Source organism: Neoarius graeffei, chromosome 23 (genome assembly GCF_027579695.1).
Source record: "Neoarius graeffei isolate fNeoGra1 chromosome 23, fNeoGra1.pri, whole genome shotgun sequence".
Lineage (NCBI taxonomy): Eukaryota > Metazoa > Chordata > Actinopteri > Siluriformes > Ariidae > Neoarius > Neoarius graeffei.
Genome location: NC_083591.1, coordinates 59393011 through 59419015, shown reverse-complemented (window position 1 = coordinate 59419015; position 26005 = coordinate 59393011). Strand labels below are relative to the sequence as shown.

The following is a 26005-nucleotide window of genomic DNA, read 5'->3' as shown; positions in this document are numbered from 1 at the left end:
GCAGAACAAAATGTCTGGACACAAATCGGGTTTTCAGAAAAGGAAAGAAAATAAACGCAGGGTCGAAAATACAAAAAAGGAGGCAGAAAAAGCAAAACGAGTTAAGGTAGGACAAATGGTTAGTTTTGTGAGGCAGCCCGCCGTGGCTGCCTGCAGGCTTATTTATTATAGCCCATTTAGTTAAAATAGTTGATCTAAAATGTTTATAGTTATAGTTATGTGATGGTTGTCCTCAGTGTTCGAACTATGCCGATATTTTCGGGGGGTCCCTTTTTTTCCCTGGGGGGTGCTTGCGCTTGTCTCGGAGCGCGGATCTCCAAACACATGAGAAGCCTCTCTTACGCACATATCACGCGGACTCCACACCTCCACACACGCATCGCGTCTGAAGTCATAACTCATCAGGGGAAATCGTGTCCGCACTGGCATGTTCAAAAAACAACCTCGCGTCAACAATGATACCACACGCAAGAAAAAAAAACAGTCAGGCTACTCAACAACCAACCTGGCAGCAGCAGTCGTTGTCGTATCGATTTATTTTATCTTTGATGTAAACACAACACTTCGGATATGCAAATGCTTCCCGTTACACACGATTGCTATGTCAATAAACATCATTTTGCCAATATTTTAGAGACCCCCCAGCATTTCCCAAATCATGTTTTCAAGGGATCTCATGTCTGTTTCAGGGGATCTCGGATCCCCCGAGTACCCCGTAGTTCGAACACTGGTTGTCCTGATTTAGACTGGTGTGTTTTGTTTTGTTTTTTGGTTTTTTGGTTTTTTTTTGGGGGGGTGTTGCGCGATGTTGCACCCGGGTCCAGATTAGGGCAGAACCGGCCCTGGCTACATTTCAGGTGTAGTTTGTTTTATGTATGTATGTACTTGCATAGATGTGTACTTGGTCTTCCAATATGGCGACTACCGAAATCTCGCGGCGCGGTGACGTCATGCGGGAACCCTCTATATAAATAGTAACGATCATCCCTTAATCCAAACCTCTGCTGAGGGGACACGGAGAGGCGTCATTTCACACCCTGTCTCGAACCCGTGTTTGTGTAACGCGCTCCACTGCATATCTGTTAGAAATGATAGATTTTAGTAAATGTGTGTAAATCTGTGACATTGTGAATTTCTGAAAAGCTGATAAAATCTTTCTCTTGTGCTTTTGCTCCTTAAATTACTGACGGTCCCTGTAAAAGTGTCATGTTTACAGAAGATGGAATAAAAAAGGACTGTCTCTGGAATTTCCCCCAAAAAAAATCACAAACTGTTTCCTCTTGAACATGCCGTGCACTACACAAAGTAGAAGCTCATTAGATTACATGCTGTATTTAGTGCTGTTATGTAATGACTAAGGGGTGATTTGCTATTAAGCCCACACCTCTTCGTGACCCTGACTCCGCCCCCTCAGCTCCAGGCTCCCTATAAAGGTTCCCTCGTTGTTTCACACTGTGTCTGCTGCATCCAGGAGTCCAGCATGAAGCTCTCCGTCGTCTGTGCCGTCCTGTTGTACCTCGGTAAGGCAGCACGCTTTGTACTCCGTGTGTTTTAAAACATTAGACTAATTATAAAACTCTGTGTAGATGGCTGCATCTGAATTATAAAGGAGACTTATTTTGAGATCTTGTGAAAGATCAGTAAATTTTCACTACATAAACATATCTTCACTACTATACTCTATAACATCTACACTCTCTAACATCTGCTCCTCCTGCTTTAATTTCATTGCTAATGATTTGCGCTGAAGCTGCAGCTCTTGTGTTGTGTAACTTCAACTTTGTACGCACACAGCTCAGACCACTGCACCAAACCTCCACTAAAATCCACACCAGAACAACATTCTGATAAAGAGTGGACATTTCATACATATATAACCTTGTGCATGTCTTTAGGAGGCTCTCAGAATCACGCTCCATAAATAACAAATGACTGATCGCTCATTAATCCTCTGGTAATGAATCATAACTGTAACATGCTGCCATATATTCCTAAAGGACATTTTCATTCTTGATGCTTTCAGCTTGCTTATGATTAGTAGCTATCAGCAACTTGTGTTCAAAAATGACAAGCTGCACATTCAGATTATTTAAAAAAAAATCACCTGTGTTTGAACACTTTTTCCTTTAAACCTGGAGAAAAAAAAATCAGGGATAGAAAATACAGACTGAAAAACAGAAAGTGTTTACTTTGCTGTCAAATGTCATGCAATGTAACATAAAAGCAAGAGAGCGTTTAAAATCTCTCATCTCATCTCATTATCTGTAGCCGCTTTATCCTGTTCTACAGGGTCGCAGGCGAGCTGGAGCCTATCCCAGCTGACTACGGGTGAAAGGCGGGGTTCACCCTGGACAAGCCGCCAGGTCATCACAGGGCAGCATTTAAAATGAAAAATAAAAAGACTAATATGATGATATACAGTATGAATAGGAACATTTTGCAAGCACTGAAATAAATCTAATAATTGAGGTCATCACCAGTATATTACTGCATGATGAGTCCAAGTTGTAATGATCGCATTAATGATTAATCAGTGCAAAAATAAAAAAAAGGCTTCCAAACTCATTATTCAGCAGTGCAGAGAATAGCACCTGATCCAGCACAGACTGTAACATTACCTTTATTATTATTTTTATTTCATGCTGTGACAATTACTTTTGCTCAAAACTTATCAAAACCATAAGACACTAAATCGAGGTCATGAAATTGTCATGTGAGCGCTGTGACTGATTGAGTTATGCCACACTTTTATTTCACGAGTTTAATTTGTTGTATTGATAAAATAAAGTGTGTGTGTGTGTGTTTGACGTGCCTGTTGTAAAGTAAACTTGTCCACAGTGTGAAAGAGAATCTGACCAAACACTCATCTGCTGCGCTTATAGAGAAACTTTCACTTCATTCATCATTTTAATCATAAAATAAATTCACTCCTTGATGTAAGTGACGTCTCTGATTATGAAGCGTCTGTAGCTGATGGTCATGGGAGCAAAACAGTCTGGGTGGGAGGGGCATACACCCGTCAATCAAACTGTCCATACTGCAACTGCACTCTTTTTAAGCGCATATTCCGAATGTCATTGTGTTAAAAAACGCAGGAAGTTTAAGAACAGGTATTGTTACATCCTGTGAGATGAAAGTGAATGATGTTTTACTGTTTGATTGTGATGATTTTCTTGTGTTTTCAGCCTTAGTGCGGGCTGCACCCCAGCCAGAGGTCAAATGGTGTTTAAAGTCAGAAGAGGAGTTGAAGAAATGCAACAAACTCGGATCGCTCGGCTGCGTGCTGAAGAAAGGAACTCGGGAATGCATCGAAGCCGTTGCGGTAAAGCACGAGTGAATGTGTGGCCGAGTCACTGACGACCCGCTGCACCACGTTTACTTCCAAGACCTGCGTTTAACATGCACATGATAACGTTTCAGTACTGTTCTTATTTTTAGTTTAAATCAGTGCCTCCATATTGAGAGCTGTTTCTTTATTATTATTATTATTATTATTATTAATGGGGTGGCACGGTGGTGTAGTGGTTAGCGCTGTCGCCTCACAGCAAGAAGGTTCTGGGTTCGAGCCCCGTGGCCGGCGAGGGCCTTTCTGTGCGGAGTTTGCATGTTCTCCCCGTGTCCGCGTGGGTTTCCTCCGGGTGCTCCGGTTTCCCCCACAGTCCAAAGACATGCAGGTTAGGTTAACTGGTGACTCTAAATTGAGCGTAGGTGTGAATGTGAGTGTGAATGGTTGTCTGTGTCTATGTGTCAGCCCTGTGATGACCTGGCGACTTGTCCAGGGTGAACCCCGCCTTTCACCCGTAGTCAGCTGGGATAGGATCCAGCTCGCCTGCGACCCTGTAGAAGGATAAAGCGGCTAGAGATAATGAGATGAGATGAGATATATATATATATATCAGCACCAAAGATGGCGTCATGATCTCATGGCCTTTTTCCTTTTTATTAATCCCTGATTGTCTTTGTGTCTATCCATTACTCCAGTAACTATCTGGTTAAAGTGGTTGATTTATATTTATTCTAAAATAAGATGCTTAGCAAGGTAGCTAATTAGAATTCCAGGTAATTAGCAAACATGCCAGTGAGACTAGATATACAGTACACCTCTGTGTATATTTCATAGGGGATTAAAAAAAAAAAGCAGAAACTTCCAAGAATGTCAGCAATTCAGCTGTTTCTCTTTGAATGAAAAAACTTTGCATTTGTTTTATCAGAAAGGTGAAGCAGATGCCATCACTCTGGATGGAGGAGATATCTACATAGCAGGCCTCAAACCCCATAACCTTCACCCCATCATCGCAGAACATTACGGATCAGGTAGATAAACCAATGCTAAAATTAAATGTTAAAAAAAAGTAAAAAAAAAAAGCATAAGGCTGGTTTGTTCTCTATACTACTACTACTACTACTACTACTACTATTATTATTACTACTACAGTTACTACTGTTACTATACTATTACTACTATTATTACGACTTTTACCACCATTGCGACTACAATTTCTACTCCTGTTACTTCATTGCTATGATCACTATTCTATTACTACTACAATTAAGATAAGATAAAACTTTATTAATCCCGAAAGAAATTCTTGTGCCAGAAATCACTCCATAACGGCAAAATGTTATAATACAGCAATACAAGCTGAAAATATACTGTATGTAAAATAAAACTGTACAAGAAATAAATGGCTAAAAAAACCTGTGCCTAATAGAACAACAATAAAATATAAGATGGGGAGGGAGGGAAAACCAATCAGTGCCTAGATAGTTAGTGTTCTAACAACAGAAAATAAGGTAAGTTATGTGAGAGACTAATTACTAGTATTATACTACTATTACTACATAATAATAATAATAATAATAATAATGCTCTTGTGTGTGTGTAATGTTTCAGAGCAGACGTGTTACTACGCTGTTGCTGTAGTGAAGAAGGGCAGTAATCTTGAACTCACTCAACTTCTTGGCAAGAAGTCATGTCACACTGGTTTAGGGAAAACCGCAGGCTGGAACATCCCCATCGGCACCCTCATCAACAAGAAACAGATTGCTTGGGGTGGCATCGATGACAAACCTCTGGAAAACGGTGAGTTTTTCAAGCGCTTCACTGTGGATAAGGGGCGTGTGGCACAATCACACATCACTGGGAACAAACTAAAAAATAATCAACCCATTGAACTGTGGGTGGTAAAAGAGAGCAACTGGACTTGCTTGAAGATTCTTGAAGACGTTTCACCTCTCATCCGAAAGGCTTCTTCAGTTCTGTCTGACTGGTAGGGAGTATCAGGTATTTATCCTCTCATGGATGAAAAGCTCATCTAAGGTGTCGTTGAGTCATCCTGTTGGTGTGGGTCACTGGGGGCTGGATGTGAACGGCCTCGAGAGTCGTTAAGGTGATCAATGGAATGCTGATTCTCTCTGTCCTGAAAACAGCTGGGTTTTGGTGTGCATTCAGTTGTCTGGGAAGTGTGCCAAGGACTGCATTGTAGGTGGCTGATAAATGACGTCCTTGGCATCCTTTGGATGAGAGGTGAAACGTCTTCAAGAATCTTCAAGCAAGTCCAGTTGCTCTCTTTTACCACCCACAGTTTACTATGACCTGGATGACTGAGAATCTTCACAGACAAATCAACTCATTGACTTCGTCACACCTTGAGTGTATTATTACTTACATGGCACCATGTTGTCTGTCTGTCTGTCTGTCTGTCTGTCTGTGTTTATGTTTTGCAGCGGTGGCAGAGTTCTTCTCAGCCAGTTGTGTCCCAGGAGCGTCACATCCATCTCTGTGCAAGTTGTGTAAAAACAAGTGCCAGCGCTCTCAAGAGGAGCCATATTATGATTACGATGGAGCTTTCCTGTAAGAACCTCACTCTCACTCTATTCCCTTTTCACTTTTATCTGTTTTCTGTGTGAACACCCCGGTCCTCCGAGACTTATAGATCAGCTTGGACCTAAAGCATCGTGTCGGGTGTTGTGGGGTGAGACAGAGAGTCATCAGGATGTAATTTTGCCCCCATGATGGCACTCAGGAGATGTTGGAGTCCACGGTTAACTCTGAGTCTGCTCTCCAATACTCTCCACACACACTGCTATTGTTATAACCAGTGCAGAGATTATTCATCCCAAACGTATCTCATTTAATCTACACAATTTATATCACAAAAGTAAACGTTTTATTAATACCTGAGCAAAACAAATTCATTCTTTTAGTCAGTACACGTAGGTTTTTTCTTTCTTTCTTTTTTTTACTGTGCTTTGTGCAGTTGTAAGTTGCCTAGCTAATAGATAAGGAATAAAACACAAAGGGGTGTGCTGTTATAGGAAAATAATCCCTGATTTCCTGATGTGATGTGATGTGATGTGATGTGATGTGATGTGATGTGATGTGATGGTGTTATCAGGCTGTTTTTTAACAGCAGTATGTTCTGAAGTGTTCTGTTCCTCTTACACCACAGCAACGTGCCAATGAGTAATATTTTTATATACCTACAATACACCAAACATTTTATTTATAGTTATATTTCATGTTGTGAAAGGTCCATGACCGAGTTCGTTCCTGTTGTCACTGATGTTGTAGCAGCTTTAAACAGTCGCTCGCTCACCAGCTTCTCTTTTCTCTTAATGAGACAAAAACAGCTTATGTTACCAAGAAACTGTAAAGAAGTGTAAACTCCTCTGTCCTGAACACATCAGAAAACGTAAAATTCCAGCTTCCCCTCTGACTGTTACACAGAAAACATCACCACATCAGCTGTCCTGGTGTTTTTCATAACTATTTGTTTGAAGCTTTTTTTTTTTGGTCAAGTCTTTATTCTTCCCTACAAATTCCTCGAGATGATAATTTAGATTCGATTCGATTAGATAGAACTTTATTGATCCCTTTGGGAGGGTTCCCTCAGGGAAATTAAAATTCCAGTAGCATCATTACAGGATAAACAGAGAATAGAAAATGGAGAAAACTTCTAGATAAATTAAGTATTTACATATACAAATATAAAAAATTTATTAACTGACTAAATAATTAATTAACTAATTGGTGCCGTGATGTAAAACCTTTCCTGTTCCTGCAGGTGCCTGAAGGAGACGGATGCCGATGTGGCGTTTGTGAAGCACCTCACAGCACTCGGTAAATAAAATATTCTATAAAAATATTACTATTGATAAGAAGTCAGGATTAAGACGCAGTAAAATGCTCATTAGGTGAAAAGGACAACTACGAGCTGCTGTGTAAAGACGGCGGCAGGAAGCCCGTTGATGAGTATAAAACCTGCAACCTGGCCCAAGTTCCTGCTCATGCTGTCGTCAGTCGCTTTGACAAAGACCTGGCTGATCGTATCTTTGAGGTTCTTGAGACACTGAAGGTATGTGATTTTAACAAATTACAAAACTTTCCTCTTTTATCGGACATGTAACTGTCATCATTATTTCACTAATATAGGGCGTACCCTAAGTAGTTCCCTGGCTTTACTTTCTGGTTGATAAAATCATCAAATTCTGTCGTCTACAAGATCTGTAAATTTGTCTATCCTCTAGCAGGCGCTGTGACGGAGATAACAACGTCTATACCGTACTTTTATTATGTATATTATATGTAATATATATATATATATATTTTAATAACTCCAAGTGAACTCCTTTAACCTGTCAGACATTTGTAATAATTTACCTTCTTGGTAGTATTTAGGACGCTCTTAAAGAGTTCTAGGATTCTTCAAGGGTTTATTGGATAAACGAAAGTTGGTTCTCTGACTAAATGGGTTCTCCTGATGGAGAAGCACAGCTGTAGGATTCTATATCAAACTCTTCAGCGTTTCTCCAGAGGGACAACGGAAGAAAGTCGTCTAAGTATGGGATTACTCCTCATTAGTGTTAGAGTAGGCGTTCTACTACAGCAGTTACGGTAATCAAATACGTCGACCAAGACGCAGTTCATCACTGAGGTTTCTACACCACAGAGCCAAACATACAGATACACTGCTGAATAAAGGCTAAACTTATTTTTTTTAAAAATGAGAGCGTCAGTGACGGTGTAGCTCACGCCGGCCCCGTCTAGTCCAGAAGGAACGATCTAAAGTGGGCCACCTTGGGCAATAAATGTTGCGAGCTCTATACACTATATACAAGCTCTATATGGAAGCGATATCCACCCGAGGAATCCCGACCTATTTACCAGAAAGAATCCAAAACAACAAGGAATCGACCTAGAAGAAGCGATTTTTAATTTAAAAAAAAAATTTTTGTTGAACTGCTCATTAAGGCTTAATTAGTCCATAACTTCATTAATAATTGTAATGAAGAAAATCTGGGTAGAAGTTCTATGCAGCCTAGGTTCCCCTACCTTCATGCCAGAAAGAATCAAAATCAGTGAAGAATTGAGGGAGAAGAAGCGATTTGTGTGGAAACTGCTCGTTAGGGATTGATTAATTACTCCAAATCTTCATTATTAATTGCAATTATGCAAATTTGGGAAGAAGCTATATGCACCCCAGGCAGACCTACCTTCCTGCCAAAAAGAATAAAAATCGGTGAAGAACTGAGAGAGAAGAAGTGATTTTCGTGTAACGTGGACAACACTGGACGGACAACACATGATGGCATTAAACTCATCACCTGTCGGCTGGATGAGATAAAAATGATTATTAAATACATTTTTGTGTCATAGGACAAGGGTTTGTTCTCCTCTGAGGGCTTCGGTGCAAAAAATCTCCTGTTCAAAGACTCGACGACGAAGCTGCAGAAGCTCCCAGACCTGACCATCTCCTACATCTACCTGGGAGAACAGTACTGGAATGCCATCCACTCGCTCAGGAGAGGTCAGACACACACACACACACACACACACACACACACACACACACACACACACACACACACTGATCACGTCTGAAAATGATGTGTGTATATAAAACCCATTGCACAAAGTGTCATCCCCTCCCGCTGTCCTGTCCACGAAAGAGAGAATGAGACCCACCCAGAAAATAAGAAACAAGTAAAAGACGAGAGGATTTGTTAAACACGCAAAAAAAATGTATTGTAGTACAGTATCACCTTGATGAAAACTGCTCTCACACTTGCTGCTGTTCCTGCCCCTCCATATTGTTTTTGCTTATTTGCCAGTCAGTTTCAGTCTGATTAGTAACTCGCTTAAAAAACAAACAAACAAGCAACAACAAATGCTTGACATTTACTCAGTGCTTGTATGAAAGGTTGGGCAGGAAACAGGAAGCTTTTCTACCAACAAATCTGTTTTGCTCTCCAGAAAGCACAGCCAGCGATTCGTCGTCGAAGATTAAATGGTGCACTGTGGGTAAAGCTCAGGCGAGTAAATGTGACACGTGGAGTTTAACCATCGCCGACGAAGATGGCAACACCAGGCTGGAGTGTGAATCTGGCAACACGGTGCAGGATTGTATCAAGAAGATCCTGGTAAAGAAATAAACAAGCGTGATGAGTGGCACACATTCAACACGTTGTATTTGGCATTTCTGTTTTGTTTTTCTGAACTTTGTGTGTGTGTGTGCGTGCAGCTGAATCAGGCTGATGCGATTGCGGTGGATGGAGGAGAAGTGTATACTGCTGGAAAGTGCGGTCTGGTGCCCGCTGTGGTGGAGCAGTATGATGAGGGTGAGTGAAAAGCCATCACTTTTTTTTAACTTGATAACTTTTGGACTGCAAACACTTTGTATGAAAATCATGATGATAAGGAACCTGATAAAGAACCATCCTAAATCCCTTGACACTTCATTACACCACGGCGCTGCTGAATTCTAGATTGTGATTAGTCAGAAGGTCTCATCTCATCTCATTATCTGTAGCCGCTTTATCCTGTTCTACAGGGTCGCAGGCGAGCTGGATCCTATCCCAGCTGACTACGGGTGAAAGGCGGGGTTCACCCTGGACAAGTCGCCAGGTCATCACAGGGCTGACACATAGACACAGACAACCATTCACACTCACATTCACACCTACGCTCAATTTAGAGTCACCAGTTAACCTAACCTGCATGTCTTTGGACTGTGGGGGAAACCGGAGCACCCGGAGGAAACCCACGCGGACACGGGGAGAACATGCAAACTCCGCACAGAAAGGCCCTCGCTGGCCACGGGGCTCGAACCCGGACCTTCTTGCTGTGAGGCGACAGCGCTAACCACTACACCACCGTGCCGCCCTGGTCAGAAGGTGTTGATTAATTTTCTGTAACAGCAGCCATTTATTTTGACGGTCATGCAGCTGCAAATCACAGAGTTATATTGATGTGCTCATTCTAATCTAGTACGCTATCGTTTCCATAGTAACAGCTCGTTCACAGGGCCGTGTACAGCGCACTCCCCACTGATAATAAACAGACTAAATAATGTACCTCATTGTTGACGACATGGTGAAGTTTTCTTAAAGTCAGGAGATGTTTCTGGAAGGAGTCTCCAGTGTCAGTGCTGTGTAACAGTCAGAGGGGAAACTGGAACTTTACGTTTTCCGACGTCTTCAGGACAGAGGAGGAGTTTACACTTCTGCTTCTTCTTTGCGGTTTCTCAGTAACATGATGGAACAAGCTGTGATTATTTTCTCTTATTAAACTTCAGTAGAGGAGAAAAAGGGAAGCTGGTGAGGGAACGACTGTTTATAGCTGCGATAGCACAAGTGACAACAGGAACTGACTGACTTCAGAAAGGTTCCACAACATTAAATGTAACTCTAAATGGATAAAGTATGACATTGATTATTAAATAAATTTATTTAAAAAATTAATTCATTTAATAATAAATAATTAATTTAATCATTAACATTTTTTTAATTAAATAATAAGTTTAATTAATTTAAAATTTATTAAAATTAATTTTAAAATATTGTAATCCTTGGTATATTCTTGTGGTATAAGTGGAATAAAACACTTGGTGATGTGATGTAATATTCAATAATAATCACATTTGTTGCAGTAGCAGTGTTTATTATTTAGTATTAGAGTTTATCAAGCAGGATAAATAATGATTCACTTCTGTTTTTCTTTCTCAACAGACAAGTGTAAATCTGCATCAGGTATGTTCTCACACACATTCTCCATCTTATAAAGTAGCAACATAAATGGAATTTGGAGGAAAAATTGCTCCTGAAACTCACTCTATCCAGCACTTCTCTCTCTTTCTGTCTCCAATTTATTCTCTCCACATTCACTGGATATGAGCAATCGCGCACTCTGATTGGCTACTCTACTACTAGGATATCAGCTCATATACGTTGAGTAGAGAAAAACAAAATGGCGGCGCGTGTTGCTGAACCAACCGAGGATGAAATAAAAACTCTACACGAAAACAAAACCCTAAAAAATGCAAAAAAAAGCAACAAAAATGGAATAAAATTATTTGATGATCAGAACGTACAGTGGTGCTTGAAAGTTTGTGAACCTTTTAGAATTTTCTATATTTCTGCATAAATATGACCTAAAACATCATCAGATTTTCACACAAGTCCTAAAAGTAGATAAAGAGAACCCAGTTAAACAAATGAGACAAAAATATTATACTTGGTCATTTATTTATTGAGGAAAATGATCCAATATTACATATCTGTGAATGGCAAAAGTATATGAACCTTTGCTCTCAGTATCTGGTGTGACCCCCTTGTGCAGCAACAACTGCAACTAAATGTTTGCGGTAACTGTTGATCAGTCCTGCACACCGGCTTGGAGGAATTTTAGCCCGTTCCTCCGTACAGAACAGCTTCAACTCTGGGATGTTGGTGGGTTTCCTCACATGAACTGCTCGCTTCAGGTCCTTCCACAACATTTCCATTGGATTAAGGTCAGGACTTTGACTTGGCCATTCCAAAACATTAACTTTATTCTTCTTTAACCATTCTTTGGTAGAACGACTTGTGTGCTTAGGGTCGTTGTCTTGCTGCATGACCCACCTTCTCTTGAGATTCAGTTCATGGACAGATGTCCTGACATTTTCCTTTAGAATTCACTGGTATAATTCAGAATTCATTGTTCCATCAATGATGGCAAGCCGTCCTGGCCCAGATGCAGCAAAACAGGCCCAAACCATGATACTACCACCACCATGTTTCACAGATGGGATAGGGTTCTTATGCTGGAATGCAGTGTTTTCCTTTCTCCAAACATAATGCTTCTCATTTAAACCAAACAGTTCTATTTTGGTCTCATCCATCCACAAAACATTTTTCCAATAGCCTTCTGGCTCGTCCACGTGATCTTTAGCAAACTGCAGACGAGCAGCAATGTTCTTTTTGGAGAGCAGTGGCTTTCTCCTTGCAACCCTGCCATGCACACCATTGTTGTTCAGTGTTCTCCTGATGGTGGACTCATGAACATTAACATTAGCCAATGTGAGAGAGGCCTTCAGTTGCTTAGAAGTTACCCTGGGGTCCTTTGTGACCTCTCCGACTATTACACGCCTTGCTCTTGGAGTGATCTTTGTTGGTCAACCACTCCTGGGGAGGGTAACAATGGTCTTGAATTTCCTCCATTTGTACACAATCTGTCTGACTGTGGATTGGTGGAGTCCAAACTCTTTAGAGATGGTTTTGTAACCTTTTCCAGCCTGATGAGCATCAACAACGCTTTTTCTGAGGTCCTCAGAAATCTCCTTTGTTCGTGCCATGATACACTTCCACAAACATGTGTTGTGAAGATCAGACTTTGATAGATCCCTGTTCTTTAAATAAAACAGGGTGCCCACTCACACCTGATTGTCATCCCATTGATTGAAAACACCTGACTCTAATTTCACCTTCAAATTAACTGCTAATCCTAGAGGTTCACATACTTTTGCCACTCACAGATATGTAATATTGGATCATTTTCCTCAATAAATAAATGACCAAGTATAATAGTTTTGTCTCATTTGTTTAACTGGTTTCTCTTTATCTTTATGTTTATGTATAGTTTATGTATAGTTGTCAGTAGTTTTCTAGTAGTAGTTTTATATTAGTTTTATTGTACATATTTTCCTATGTTTATTTTAGTATTTATGTGTGCACTTTATGGTGAAGCTTTAAATCTCATTGTACTTGTATAATGACAATAAAGGCTTTCTATTCTATCTAATTTTAGGACTTGTGTGAAAATCTGATGATGTTTTAGGTCATATTTATGCAGAAATATAGAAAATTCTAAAGGGTTCACAAACTTTCAAGCACCACTGTATGTTTTTTTTTTTTAATTTCAAGAATTATTATTATTATCATCGCATTTTTCACAAATTGCTCCTGTCATTTCGCCGGTTTGTTTACATTCTTCATCTTTAAGCAGTAAAATTTGTTAAATTTTTTTATGACTGGTTCAGAAGCTCAAATAAATTTGATAAGTACAGGACTGCAATATCCAAGGAAGAATTAAATAAATGACTAAAGCTGTTCTATTCCTCGGCACAACAGCAAAATGGCACTTTCTACAAAAAAACAATACTAAAGTCAATTCATGCCGCCATCAATAGGTTTTTAAGAAGTCCGTTTAAGTGGAAATAATTTTGTCGGATATTTTGTATAAAGTTTTTATTTGTTGAATTTGCAAAAAATAAAAATGCTCTGTTTCTCAAAATCCAGTGAATGTGGAGAGAATAAAACAGTTATTCCACTCAATCTCATCGTACATGGGTTATAGACAACTCGGTGCTACGCGCCTTGTCACCCATCAGCTCATGTACGACTCGATTTCGGGGAATAACTGTAAAATATCTCCCACCTATTATATTGTATTTATTTATGAATGAGATATTTATTATTTTATTTCTTTAACACCTTTCTCAGTTCAGAGTGACCTGATTGCATCGTCTGTGTATTCTAAAATGATTTATTAAAAACATGTTAAACTGAACCCAAGTCCTTCCCGTGTGTGTGTGTGTGTGTGTGTGTGTGTGTGTGTGTGTGTGTGTGTGCTCCCGTCAGGAGAAAGCTCGTCCTATTACGCAGTGGCTGTAGTGCGCAAGAACTCCGGCGTGACCTGGAACAACCTTCAACAAAAGAAGTCGTGTCACACCGGTGTGGGACGTACAGCAGGCTGGATCATTCCCATCGGTCTCCTCCATAAAACATACAAAAACTGTGACTTCTGTGAGTCGGAAATCAGGAAGGGCTTCTGGTTTCATAAATAACATCCTCAGCCTCACACCTTCTTTATACAGTATTAGTGATGTATAAAAATGCTGATGCAGATAAAGACGCTTGATAACACACCATGCTGAAGCTTCACATGGTGTCTTTTCCTGTCTTTTTGTCCACAGCGAAGTTCTTCAGTGGAAGCTGCGCTCCTGGTTCAGATCCTGAGTCAGACCTGTGTAAAGTGTGTAAGGGAGGTGAAGCCGGCGCAAACAAATGCAAAGCTAGCAACGATGAACCGTATTACGGCTACGGTGGAGCCTTCAGGTCCGATTCACATCACTGTCTCTTTATCGTTATATTTATAGCTCTTTGACATCAGGGTGTCTTTGGAGAACCTCTTGAAGATGCAGGTTTGTGTTGATATGGTAGAACAGACAATGCAGCATCAGAATCACATTTCGAATCCATCATCTCAAAGGTCATCAGAGCTGCCAAGGTTTCTGACAAGAAAATCCAAATTTTACAAAAAAGGTGTGTGTTTGGAGGACAGTTTCGTGCGAACATTACAGTTATTCAACTTAAATTTTTTGAAAGTCTAGTTTATTATAAAATAAATAATTTCTGATACACGTTTCATATTTTCATCTTGATTAAGGGTGTTCTTAGACACATGAAGCAAACTCGCACCCTCCTCATCCCTGTAATATACACCACCCTTTAGTGCTTTTATAAAAACAGTAACAAACAAAATGTGATAAAATCCAGTGTTCAGAAAATAAACTTGATGTAAATTCTACACACAGAACAACAGTTGGAGTGTGGCGCTTTTATTCCGTTACTGTGCTGCTGTCGCAGAGCAGCGTCCGTCATTCTCGGTCTAAAGGGTTCTATCAGTGAGATCACAGGCTCGTTAGGGAAGTGAAATGGTGTTGAGTTTGAGTGTTTGTGTGCTGCAGGTGTTTGGCTGAAGGTGCTGGTGACGTGGCCTTCGTTAAACACACCACTGTAAAGGAATACACAGACGGTGAGTCGGAAATCTGATCAATACGAATGTTTTATTAAACAGCATGTCCTGTGTATGGTCATGTTAGGACAGCTCCACATGTGCACTAATTATCTAATTATTCGTTTAAAAAAACAAATTAAAGGAAGCTTTTTTTTTAACAGGGTATACAGGCATGTGACTTGACAAACGTATCGTTCATTAAATAATAAATATCATTTAAATTTACAAATATCACACGGTACAATTCAGTATCATTTTAATGTTTTAAAGTTAACTAAAAATCTAACTAAAAAATTATTTCTCAATTCAATATTGAACAGTTATTCCACGAAATCAAGTCGTACATGAGCTAATAACTGACGAGGCGCGTAGCACCGAGTTGTCTATAATCCGTGTACAATGAGATTGAGTGGAATAGCTGTTTCATTCTCTCCACATTCACTGGATTTTGAGAAACAGAACATTTTTATTTTTTGCAAATTCGAAAAATAAAAGCTTTATACAAAACGTCCGACAAAATAATTTCCGCTTAGAATGTAAACAAACCGGCGAAATGACAGGAGCAATTTGTGAAAAATGTGACATTCTTACCATGAAATATACTTTTATTCCATATATATATATTTATTTGTATTTTTGGGGTTTTGATTTTGAGTAGAGTTTTTATTTCGTCCTCGGTTGGTTCAGTATCACACTCCACCATTGTGTTTTTCTCTGCTCATGGTATATGAGCTGATATCTTAGTAGTAGAGTAGCCAATCAGAGCGCATGATTGCTCATATCCAGTGAATGTGGCGAGAATAAATTTAATTATTCCCCAGTGCTGTTGAATTCTGCATCCTGAAGAATTCAACAGAAGAGAAGGTGTTGATTAGTTTTCTATAACAGCAGCTCTGACAGTAGTGAAGTTGCAAATCGCAGGTTTATATTAATGCGCTCTTTCTAATCTAATACGTTATCGTTTCCATAGCAACAGCTCGTTATCCAGCGGACGTTGCACATTAACTGATTTTAAAAACGTATAATCATTGACCTGAAGTTTTCTGTCAGGAGAAATGTGTTTATGATAACTTTAGGACTGTTTTGCTCATGAACAGTTTTACACTCAAATCTCCATCACCTGATAACTTCAACAAAACAGACTTCCTGTTAAACTTTTATGAGTTTCCTGGTGATACAGTTGCACTCTGTGACTCTATAGGACACAGTTATAGAAGTGAGTTATTTATTATCACGCTATCTGTTATCACCCAGATGAGGATGGGTTCCCTTTAGAGTCTGGTTCCTCTCAGGGTTTCTCCTTGTGTTGTCTGAGGGAGTTTTTCCTCACCACCGTCACCTCAGGCTTCATCATCAGGGATAAATTTATCCCCTTCAGACATAATGTGTACAGTTGTACACATGAAGTTTCATAGCATTTTTCATTGTGTCCAAAGGGGCTATTAATTCATATATTTAAGATTTTCTATCTGGAATTTATATATTTCTCTAAAGCTGCTTTGTGACGAGGTTCACTGTTAAAAGTGCAATACAAATAAAATTGAATTGATGTGTTCTGATTAAGTACAAGAGTGAGGAGAAAAAAAAGAGGCTGGTGAGGGAATGAATGTTTATAGCTGCTATAACATAAGTGACAACAGGAACTAATTTATTCTGTGAATGTTCTTCAACATTACATTTGGTGACACTTTACAGTTCTCACAGGGAACTGTGCAGGAACTCAGGAGGAACAAATGAGTCGTCCTTAACTAACACTAAGCTTATTCCGATAATACTAAGAGCTTCTCGTTAATTATTCAGTCAGTGTGTTAGTTGGAGTTCACTGTTAATGATGCAGTAATTAATCGAGTCGTACTTTTCTCCTGCAGAACTACGAAGTATTGCTCTTTTATGATCACTACTGATTAATTAGTACTATTGTTAATAACTGTGCTTCGACACACTGCCCCGTCAGTCAATATTTTACTGTAACTAACACGCACAGAGTAACATCTCTTACTCTGAACTCTCAGTAATATCACTTACTCTGATATTTTCTTTAAAGTAAGTGTTCTAATTTGAACTAATAACGTACTGAAGCGCACATTTCCATGTGCATTAGGACAATCCTCAGCTTTATATTCATGAAAAATTCCTCTTTTCTCTCCAGGCCATGGACCAGAATGGGCTAAGAATTTCAAATCATCAGACTTCCAGTTCATCTGTCCTGGTGGCTCTGCTGACATCAAGCATCATGAAAACTGTAATTTAGCCAACGTTCCAGCTCACGCCGTCATCACTCGTCCAGAGAAACGTGCTGAGATCGTATCATTCCTCAAGGAACAGGACGTGAGTACAAACACCAAGCACAGTCCATCTACACCTTTCAGCGTCGGATGTGGTGCTGTCCGTTCTCCTTCTCGGGGTGCGGTTTAGTTTTTTTGTTGTTTTAAATATTATTTAGTAATCCAGTAATAAAGTGCTCTGAACTCAAGTACATCACAGCGTCTAGAGTTATATTCATCCTCAGAATCCATTAATGATCCGACTGAGAGCTCACTGGAATGAAATTCAACTGAGTGAGTTGCGTGTTTCTTTTCATGATCTGTTAAATAAAAATATAACAGTCATGTGGACCCGTCTGTCTGATTACTTTCACTATCAGAACCTGCTGTAAGTTCTGGACACGTATGTTTACGTCATCATGTGGTCCTTTAAAAATATTTAATATTTAACAGTTATTCCACAAAATCGAGTCGTACATGAGCTGATGGGTGACGAGGCACGTAGCACCGAGTTGTCTATAATCCGTGTACGATGAGGTTGAGTGGAATAACTGTTTTATTCTCTCCACATTCACTGGATTTTGAGAGATGGAGCATTTTTATTTTTTGCAAATTCAATAAATAAAAACTTTATACAAAACGTCCGACAAAATAATTTCCGCTTAGAATGTAAACCAGGGGTCTTCAATCCTATCCACAAAGGGCCAGTGTGGCTGCAGGCTTTCATTCCAACCAAGCAGGAGCTACACCTGATTTCACTTGTTTAATCATTTCACCCTCGTCTCCAGTCAACAATCAAGTGAGCCTCCAATTTGGCTGTAATGAAAGCCTGCAGCTACACCGGCCCTTTGCGGATAGGATTGAAGACCCCTGATGTAAACAAACCGGCGAAATGACAGGAGCAATTTGTGAAAAATGTGATAATAATAATTCTTGAAAAATAAAAACAATGCTACGTTCTTATCATGAAATACTTTTATTCCATATTTTGTTGCTTGTTTTGGGGGTTTTGTTTTCAAGTAGAGTTTTTATTTCATCCTCGGTTGGTTTAGCAACAAGCGCCGCCATTTTGTTTTTCTCTACTCGTGGTATATGAGCTGATATCCTAGTAGTAGAGTAGCCAGTCAGAGTGCGCGATTGCTCATATCCAGTGAATGTGGAGAAAATAATACCAGATTGTCTTCTGGTTATTTTCAGGTAGGTGTGGGACATGAACTGACCACAGTAAAGTGACTCAGCTTTAAATAATTCTTCATGAGACACTGAGCGAGAATCCAGAATGTTCTGTCCAAAAGAGGGTTAATATTGGGAACATTAGAAGACGAGTAAATGCGATTTATCTGCTGGATAAACTCTGTGTTTTCTCATAAAATTTCACTAAATTAAAAATACCAGATCACACTGAGTGTTGAAATTTCTTCTCTGTATTTCAGGCGAAGTTTGGTCATTCTGGCACAGACAGCTCGTTCAGGATTTTTACATCTGACGGGGATCAAAAATCGCTCTTCAAAGAATCAACAAAGTGTCTCCAAGAGGTTCCAGAAAAACAGACCTATCAGGGCTTCCTGGGGGACGCTTACTTAGACGCCATAAACTCTCTGCACGAGTGTCCAAAGAGCAAGTCCGGTAAAAAAACCACACACTTTATTCAGTTACAGTCATGGGAAAAAGAAAGTACACCCTTCTTCTCTCCTCTGTTTTTATTTATCAGGGCCTCAATAATAATTGTGTGTTCGTCACCAACTTCTATAAACAAACACACATAACCTCAGGTGACGACAAAAAACCCAACAGATTTGAATACAGAATCATTTTTTGCCCAAAAAGTAAACGGACATTTAGAAACCAGGTGTGGAAAAATAAGTACACCCTATAATTCAGCAACATTAAAAGTGGAACTGGTTTTAACGACAATAACTCAAAGTAAATGTTTTCTGTACGAGTTTATCACATCGTTTTGGAGAAATTTTGGCACCCATCGCTTATGTTGTAAAATATGTTTACAACAGATTTTACATATTTGTTTATTTTCATTTTAATTTTTTTTCTGGGCTACACGTCCCTGCTTTACCCAATCCATTTAGCAATTTCATTTAGGGTTTTGTTGTTGTTTTTAGACGTTCTATTACAGTTTTATTTTCTCAGTTACACGTTTCTATCCTTCTGCTGTTTTTTTATTGTTTGTAAAGGTTTGGTGCCTTTCATTGTATTTTAATGTATGAAAAATATATTATTGTTTGTTTCAAGCAACCTACTACTGTACAGCATCCAGTGTGCCCTGTATTATCACTTCTTTCCATTTTCTCATCACTGTACACCTGTAAACCATCACATCCCTGACGTTTCCACACAAACACTCACTCACTCTTCTTTCTTCCACAGAGTTGGAGGAGACGTGCACCGCTCGCACTTGCCCAACAGCCTAAAATGGCCCAGTTTATCTTGGAGAGGGCGTAAAAAATCTGATTGCAGCTTTCTCTCTCACCTGTTCTTGATTTCTGGCAGTTCTGAAATAATATACATCTACAATCAAAACCGTTTTATTTTGTCTCTTGCACAAATATACAAATTATGGTGATACATGCACATATGTAGTCACAAACATACACACACCTTAAGTAATCACAAATGTATTCTGATTTATATAACCACATATACACTGATTCCTTTTTATGCTGATTATATATTCAAAGCCGAGTATGTTGGTTTTCAGTAAAGAATAAATGAAGTTAATTCTATTAAAAGTCATAATAAATTGGTTTATGAATGATCATAATTACAGTAAAATACAAGAAAGACATTGAGATTGTCTACACTGAAGGTAGTTTTCTGTTAAACCACAGGCCTGTTCAAAAAGTGTATTATTCTAACTCCAGCACCTGCAGCGTTCTCATGGGATGTAACGAGTTCGCCAAGACCATGTTGAATTAAGCGATTGTTCATTCTGGAGTGTTTTGCATGCTGACATAATACATTTTATGACGTTATTCTGAATTGGGTATTGTTACAGGCTGCAATGTGCATTTTTATTTATTTTAGTTTTTTTTTTTTTTTTTTTTTTAATTCTCTGGTGTGGTAGACTGGCCAAGGCCATGAGTGTTGTGTTCGTTTGCACCTGTATTAGCCTTAAAGCTGATTTGACCCCAGTCATTTTGAATCCTGTATTGTACACACTGAATGCTGTGTTGTTCATGACGTACCACTTCTTATCACATGTTTTGATTCTTTCTGAATTGACCGTTCATACATGGGTAAATTTGGCTCAGTTGATACAAAATATAAGAAGCGCCCAACAGAAAATGCCCAATAGAAAATGTTGAAGTGGTATGACGTGGCATGTTCACCAATGAGATTATTTGTATACACTGTGGGGGTTTTTTTGAGACAGTATAAAATGAGAACTTTGCGATTTTGAGTTGGTTCACTCTGCAGACTGAACTCGGCTTCTATTATTTGATTTAATAAAGTTCTAAACCTTTCTGCAACCTCTTGGACTTTGAATCATTTTTTGCTGGGAGACTTTGAATTTCCATGACAAAATCAACACATAACACACGAACTATACAATACTGAAACTGCTCTAGAGCTCAGTATTGTCCTGAGACCGGCGTTGGATCAAATTTGATATATTTTCAACAAAGATACCGAAATCTACATTTCATAACAGTATATTTAACGAGATGAGCTACACTCCCTGGCCACTTTATTAGGAACACCCCTACATCCACCTGCTGTTTTCTGCAGGTCTGTAATCAGCCGATCCCTTGTCAGAAGCACGATGCATAAAATCCCACAGATACAAATCAAGAGCTTCAGTTAATGTTCACAATGTTCAAACATCAGAATGGGAAAAATTGTGATCTCAAAGTGTGACTTTCTTTCACTGGTGGATTTCCACAGGACGAGGTTCTCTTCACCTACCCCAGTGAACATTCAGGGAAAGGACATTTGAGATCGTTAGGGGCAACAAGTACCTGGGTGTTCATCTGAACAATAAACTGCACTGGACTGATCACACACGCCCTGTACAAGAAAGGCCAGAGCAGACTCCACCTGCTGAGGAGACTCAGGACCTTTGGAGTTCAGGGTCCACTTCTGAACTCTTTTTATGACTCTGTGGTGGCATCAGCCATATTCTATGGAGTTGTCTGTTGGGGAAGCAGCATCACACCAGCAGAGAGGAAAAAACTGAACAAGCTGATTAGATTAGAAACTTTATTGTCTGTTCTTCAGTAAAAAAACAGAAATTTGTCTTAGACACGGCTTCAACAGAAATTAAAAACAGTTACAAACACATTCACACACAACAACAAATAGTGCAACCTATTTTGTGCTGTTTAGAACAGTTATTGCAAGTTATTAGGAAGGCAGGATGTGTCCTGGGCTGTGCACTGGACTCAGTGGACGTAGTGGGGGAGAGGAGGACGCTGGCCAAGTAGTCATCCTTAATGGCGAACACCTCCCATCCACTGCAGGAGACAGTAGCAGCACTGGGCAGCTCCTTCAGCGACCGGCTCCTCCATCTGCGGTGTGTTAAGGAGAGATACAGCAGCTCCTTCCTCCCTACTGCTGTGAGACTGTACAACCGGCACCTCACCAAGCACAGCACCAGACGCTCCTCACAATAATCAACAGTACTGTCCACATCACTTCTACATCCACAGAGACCCCTCCGAATGTATACTGTGTGCACTGACTATCAGCATCAGTACTTTACAACGAACTGCTCGCTACACACTGATAAAATGGCTCCTGTGCAATATACCGACTCACTTGTGCAATACTACCTGTGTAATAGCCTGGGAAATCCCATGCTGCTTTGCACAATCGTTCCGATCTGAAAAGACAGCATGGAAACTATGGTCTAAAGGCTCGCCTGAGTTAGGGAGCCAATCAGAGAGTGGGGAGGGGTGGAAAGACGGTGACGCGTACTACTCGACAAACGGAAGCCAATCACACCTCCTAACAGCGTTAACCTCTCGGATATGCTCGTTGTTTTTTTGGTCAAAAACATGTCTGTTGAATGTCCAAATACGGAGGGTCCAGCTTCTCTCATATTTGTCTTGCACAAACGGCAGTAATCGTTCGGTGCCATTGTTTTCCTATTTTTGTTTTGCCTTCTCTTTCTCTTTCCTTCTCTTCTTCTCCTCTTCGTCTTCTTCACAGCAAATTCCCCAGTGTTGAATTAACACTTTCAGAGTTCATTTGTATCCAATTGGACACATATAAACACAGTAGGGTGTTAAATCAACACTGGGTGTTAATTCAACACTGAGGAATTTGCTGTGTTCATCGCTCTAACTACGTCACCGGGTACAACTGCCATGATTGGCCATGGGCTACGTATACGCCAAATGATAGACATTCGCAACGTCCAATAAACGGCCATTGACAATCATAAACCACACCTCCCCTACGAGAAATTCAATAGGCGGATTCCAGACCATATTTCACTTGTGATATGGTCTGGTGTTAACCTAGCCTGGCAAGCCAGACTAAATGTGAATATTTAGTCTGGCCTCGATCCGTAGACATTTCCGACGGGTATAGGAGGAACAACCCGCTGTCTTTCAAACTGTCTCTGTGCGTATAGGCCAACGCTCTGACCAATCAGCGCAACAGTGACTGTGACGTAGTCAGAGCGACAGAAAGCAGTGGGGGAGGCCTTGAAATAAATAATTTTTCAAAATGCGTATTAATTAATAAACAGGTTCTAGATATTAAGAAGTTTGGAGATAATGACCACAAGTTTGGAGTCTGTACCACATACTTAACATACACTCTTATTTTTTCCAAGTGTTTTTCAAGGGTTTGCTTAAACTGTTTTTGAGAGTTTTTATGTAGTGGTGTTTGGTGAAATAATTTCCCTTAAATTTAAAATAACGGGAAAATAAGAAACAATCAAAAAGTAATGTTTCAAAGCTGTTTATTAATTCTTCGTACTGCACAAACTAGCCCCATCCTTTTGGCTACGAGCGGAGCCAGCTGGTAGATCAGACTTTTGCCATAGCCGGTCGGCAAAACAGCGAAAACGTCCTTCTTGAAAAGGAATGAGCGGAGAGCCTCTTCCTGCTCATGTTTCAACGAAAACTCCAAGTCTAATTCTTCTAAAACTGATTCCAAAGCGGAGTCAAACGTGCGCTGTTCACTAGCCATAGCCATCTTTCCTGTTGTGCTTTCTCCAGCATCGCGCAGCTTTGTCGTCACTCCTGCAAAAGCCCGCCCAAAGAATCCAAACAAAAACCTTATGTTGTGATTGGCGGGTACGATTTGATGCCCGGGGTGTTTTTGTTTATATGGTGCGAGGCTAGACCCATTCGCTAGGCAAAAATATTTTTGGCCGCTAGGTGGGTGGGTCTAGTTTACTAGGCTAGTGTTAACCAGACTACCTGTGTAATACTTACACGTGCAATTCCACCTGTGTAATACACTTATGTTAACTGTATATCTGCAAACCTGTTAATTTTATCTCCAATTTGTAGTTTATTTCTTTATATATATATATATATATATATATATATATATATATATATATATATATATATACACACACAGTTAGGTCCATAAATATTATATTTGGACAGAGGCAACATTTTTCTAATTTTGGTTCTGTACATTACCACAACGAATTTTGAACAAAACAATTCAGATGCAGTTGAAGTTCAGACTTTCAGCTTTAATTCAGTGGGTTGAACAAAATGATTGCATAAAAATGTGAGGAACTAAAGCATTTTTTTAAACACAATCCCTTCATTTCAGGGGCTCAAAAGTAATTGGACAAATTAAATAATTATAAATAAAATGTTAATTTCTAATACTTGGTTGAAAACCCTTTGTTGGCAATGACTGCCTGAAGTCTTGAACTCATGGACATCACCAGACGCTGTGTTTCCTCCTTTTTAATGCTCTGCCAGGCCTTTACTGCAGCGGTTTTCAGTTGCTGTTTGTTTGTGGGCCTTTCTGTCTGAAGTTTAGTCTTTAACAAGTGAAATGCTGCTCAACTGGGCTGAGATCAGGTGACTGACTTGGCCATTCAAGAATATTCCACTTCTTTGCTTTAATAAACTCCTGGGTTGCTTTGGCTTTATGTTTTGGGTCATTGTCCATCTGTATTATGAAACGCCGACCAATCAGTTTGGCTGGATTTGAGCACACAGTATGTCTCTGAATACCTCAGAATTCATCCGGCTGCTTCTGTCCTGTGTCACATCATCAATAAACACTAGTGACCCAGTGCCACTGGCAGCCATGCATGCCCAAGCCATCACACTGCCTCCGCCGTGTTTTACAGATGATGTGGTATGCTTTGGATCATGAGCTGTACCACGCCTTCGCCATACTTTTTTCTTTCCATCATTCTGGTAGAGGTTGATCTTGGTTTCATCTGTCCAAAGAATGTTCTTCCAGAACTGTGCTGGCTTTTTTAGATGTTTTTTAGCAAAGTCCAATCTAGCCTTTTTATTCTTGAGGCTTATGAGTGGCTTGCACCGTGCAGTGAACCCTCTGTATTTACTTTCATGCAGTCTTCTCTTTATGGTAGACTTGGATATTGATACGCCGACCTCCTGGAGAGTGTTGTTCCCTTGGTTGGCTGTTGTGAAGGGGTTTCTCTTCACCGTGGAAATTATTCTGCGATCATCCACCACTGTTGTCTTCTGTAGGCGTCCAGGTCTTTTTGCATTGATGAGTTCACCAGTGCTTTCTTTCTTTCTCAGGATGTACCAAACTGTAGATTTTGCCACTCCTAATATTGTAGCAATTTCTCGGATGGGTTTTTTCTGTTTTCGCAGCTTAAGGATGGCTTGTTTCACCTGCATGGAGAGCTCCTTTGACCGCATGTTTTCTTCACAGCAAAATCTTCCAAATGCAAGGACCACACCTCAAATCAACTCCAGGCCTTTTATCTGCTTAATTGAGAATGACATAACGAAGGAATTGCCCACACCTGCCAATGAAATAGCCTTTGAGTCAACTGTCCAATTAGTTTTGGTCCCTTTAAAAACAGGGTGGCACATGCTAAGGAGCTGAAACTCCTAAACCCTTCATCCAATTTTAATGTGGATCCCCTCAAATGAAAGCTGAAAGTCTGGACTTTATGCCCATCTCCATTATATAACTATAACTTGAATATATTTCAGTAAACAGGTAAAAAAACAAAATTTGTGTCAGTGTCCAAATATATATGGACCTAACTGTGTGTGTGTATATATATATATATATATATATATATATATACACTCACCTTTTTTGTGTACTTAGTACTTCTTGCACTACTCCTTCACTGCCTTATCTTCTTTTCTTTCTATATTTTGCTGCTTTTTTGCTGCTGTAACAATGTAAATTTCCCCTTGTGAGATAATAAAAGGCTATCTTATCTTAAAGAATGCGCATGAAATCGCTCGCTTGGCGCAGTCAAGCAGACAGAGGAAGTCTGTATGCGCATGCGCAGGTTTACCTTCTTCTTCTTTTGGGTTTTACAGCAGCTGGCATCCACAGTGTTGCATTACTGCCATCTACAGGTTTCCCTTTGAGCGTGCACTGACAGTTCCATCATTCTGTCGCTAAACGAACAGTTGATCACACCGAGGTGCTCGCTGAGCGCCCATATTTATTAGTTTGGTCCTGCGTTTCCTTTCCTTCGTATATAACATAACGTCTTTTCTTCTCGCTTTCTTTCCACTAC

At 39.8% G+C, this 26005-nt stretch overlaps 1 protein-coding gene across 1 annotated transcript; it reads left to right on the top strand.

Moving 5' to 3' along the window:
• Nucleotides 1–1460: 1460 nt before the first annotated feature.
• On the top strand, nucleotides 1461–20807 carry LOC132871927 (serotransferrin-1-like). Its single transcript, XM_060906550.1, has 17 exons — nucleotides 1461–1520; nucleotides 3186–3322; nucleotides 4212–4314; nucleotides 4895–5083; nucleotides 5728–5854; nucleotides 7068–7123; nucleotides 7198–7358; nucleotides 8660–8810; nucleotides 9257–9423; nucleotides 9525–9621; nucleotides 11011–11031; nucleotides 13900–14064; nucleotides 14235–14376; nucleotides 15009–15076; nucleotides 17208–17386; nucleotides 18756–18948; nucleotides 19705–20807. Exons 1-17 carry the CDS (start codon nucleotides 1481–1483, stop codon nucleotides 19746–19748), a joined length of 2040 nt encoding a protein of 679 aa, XP_060762533.1. The 5' UTR covers nucleotides 1461–1480; the 3' UTR covers nucleotides 19749–20807.
• Nucleotides 20808–26005: the final 5198 nt, after the last annotated feature.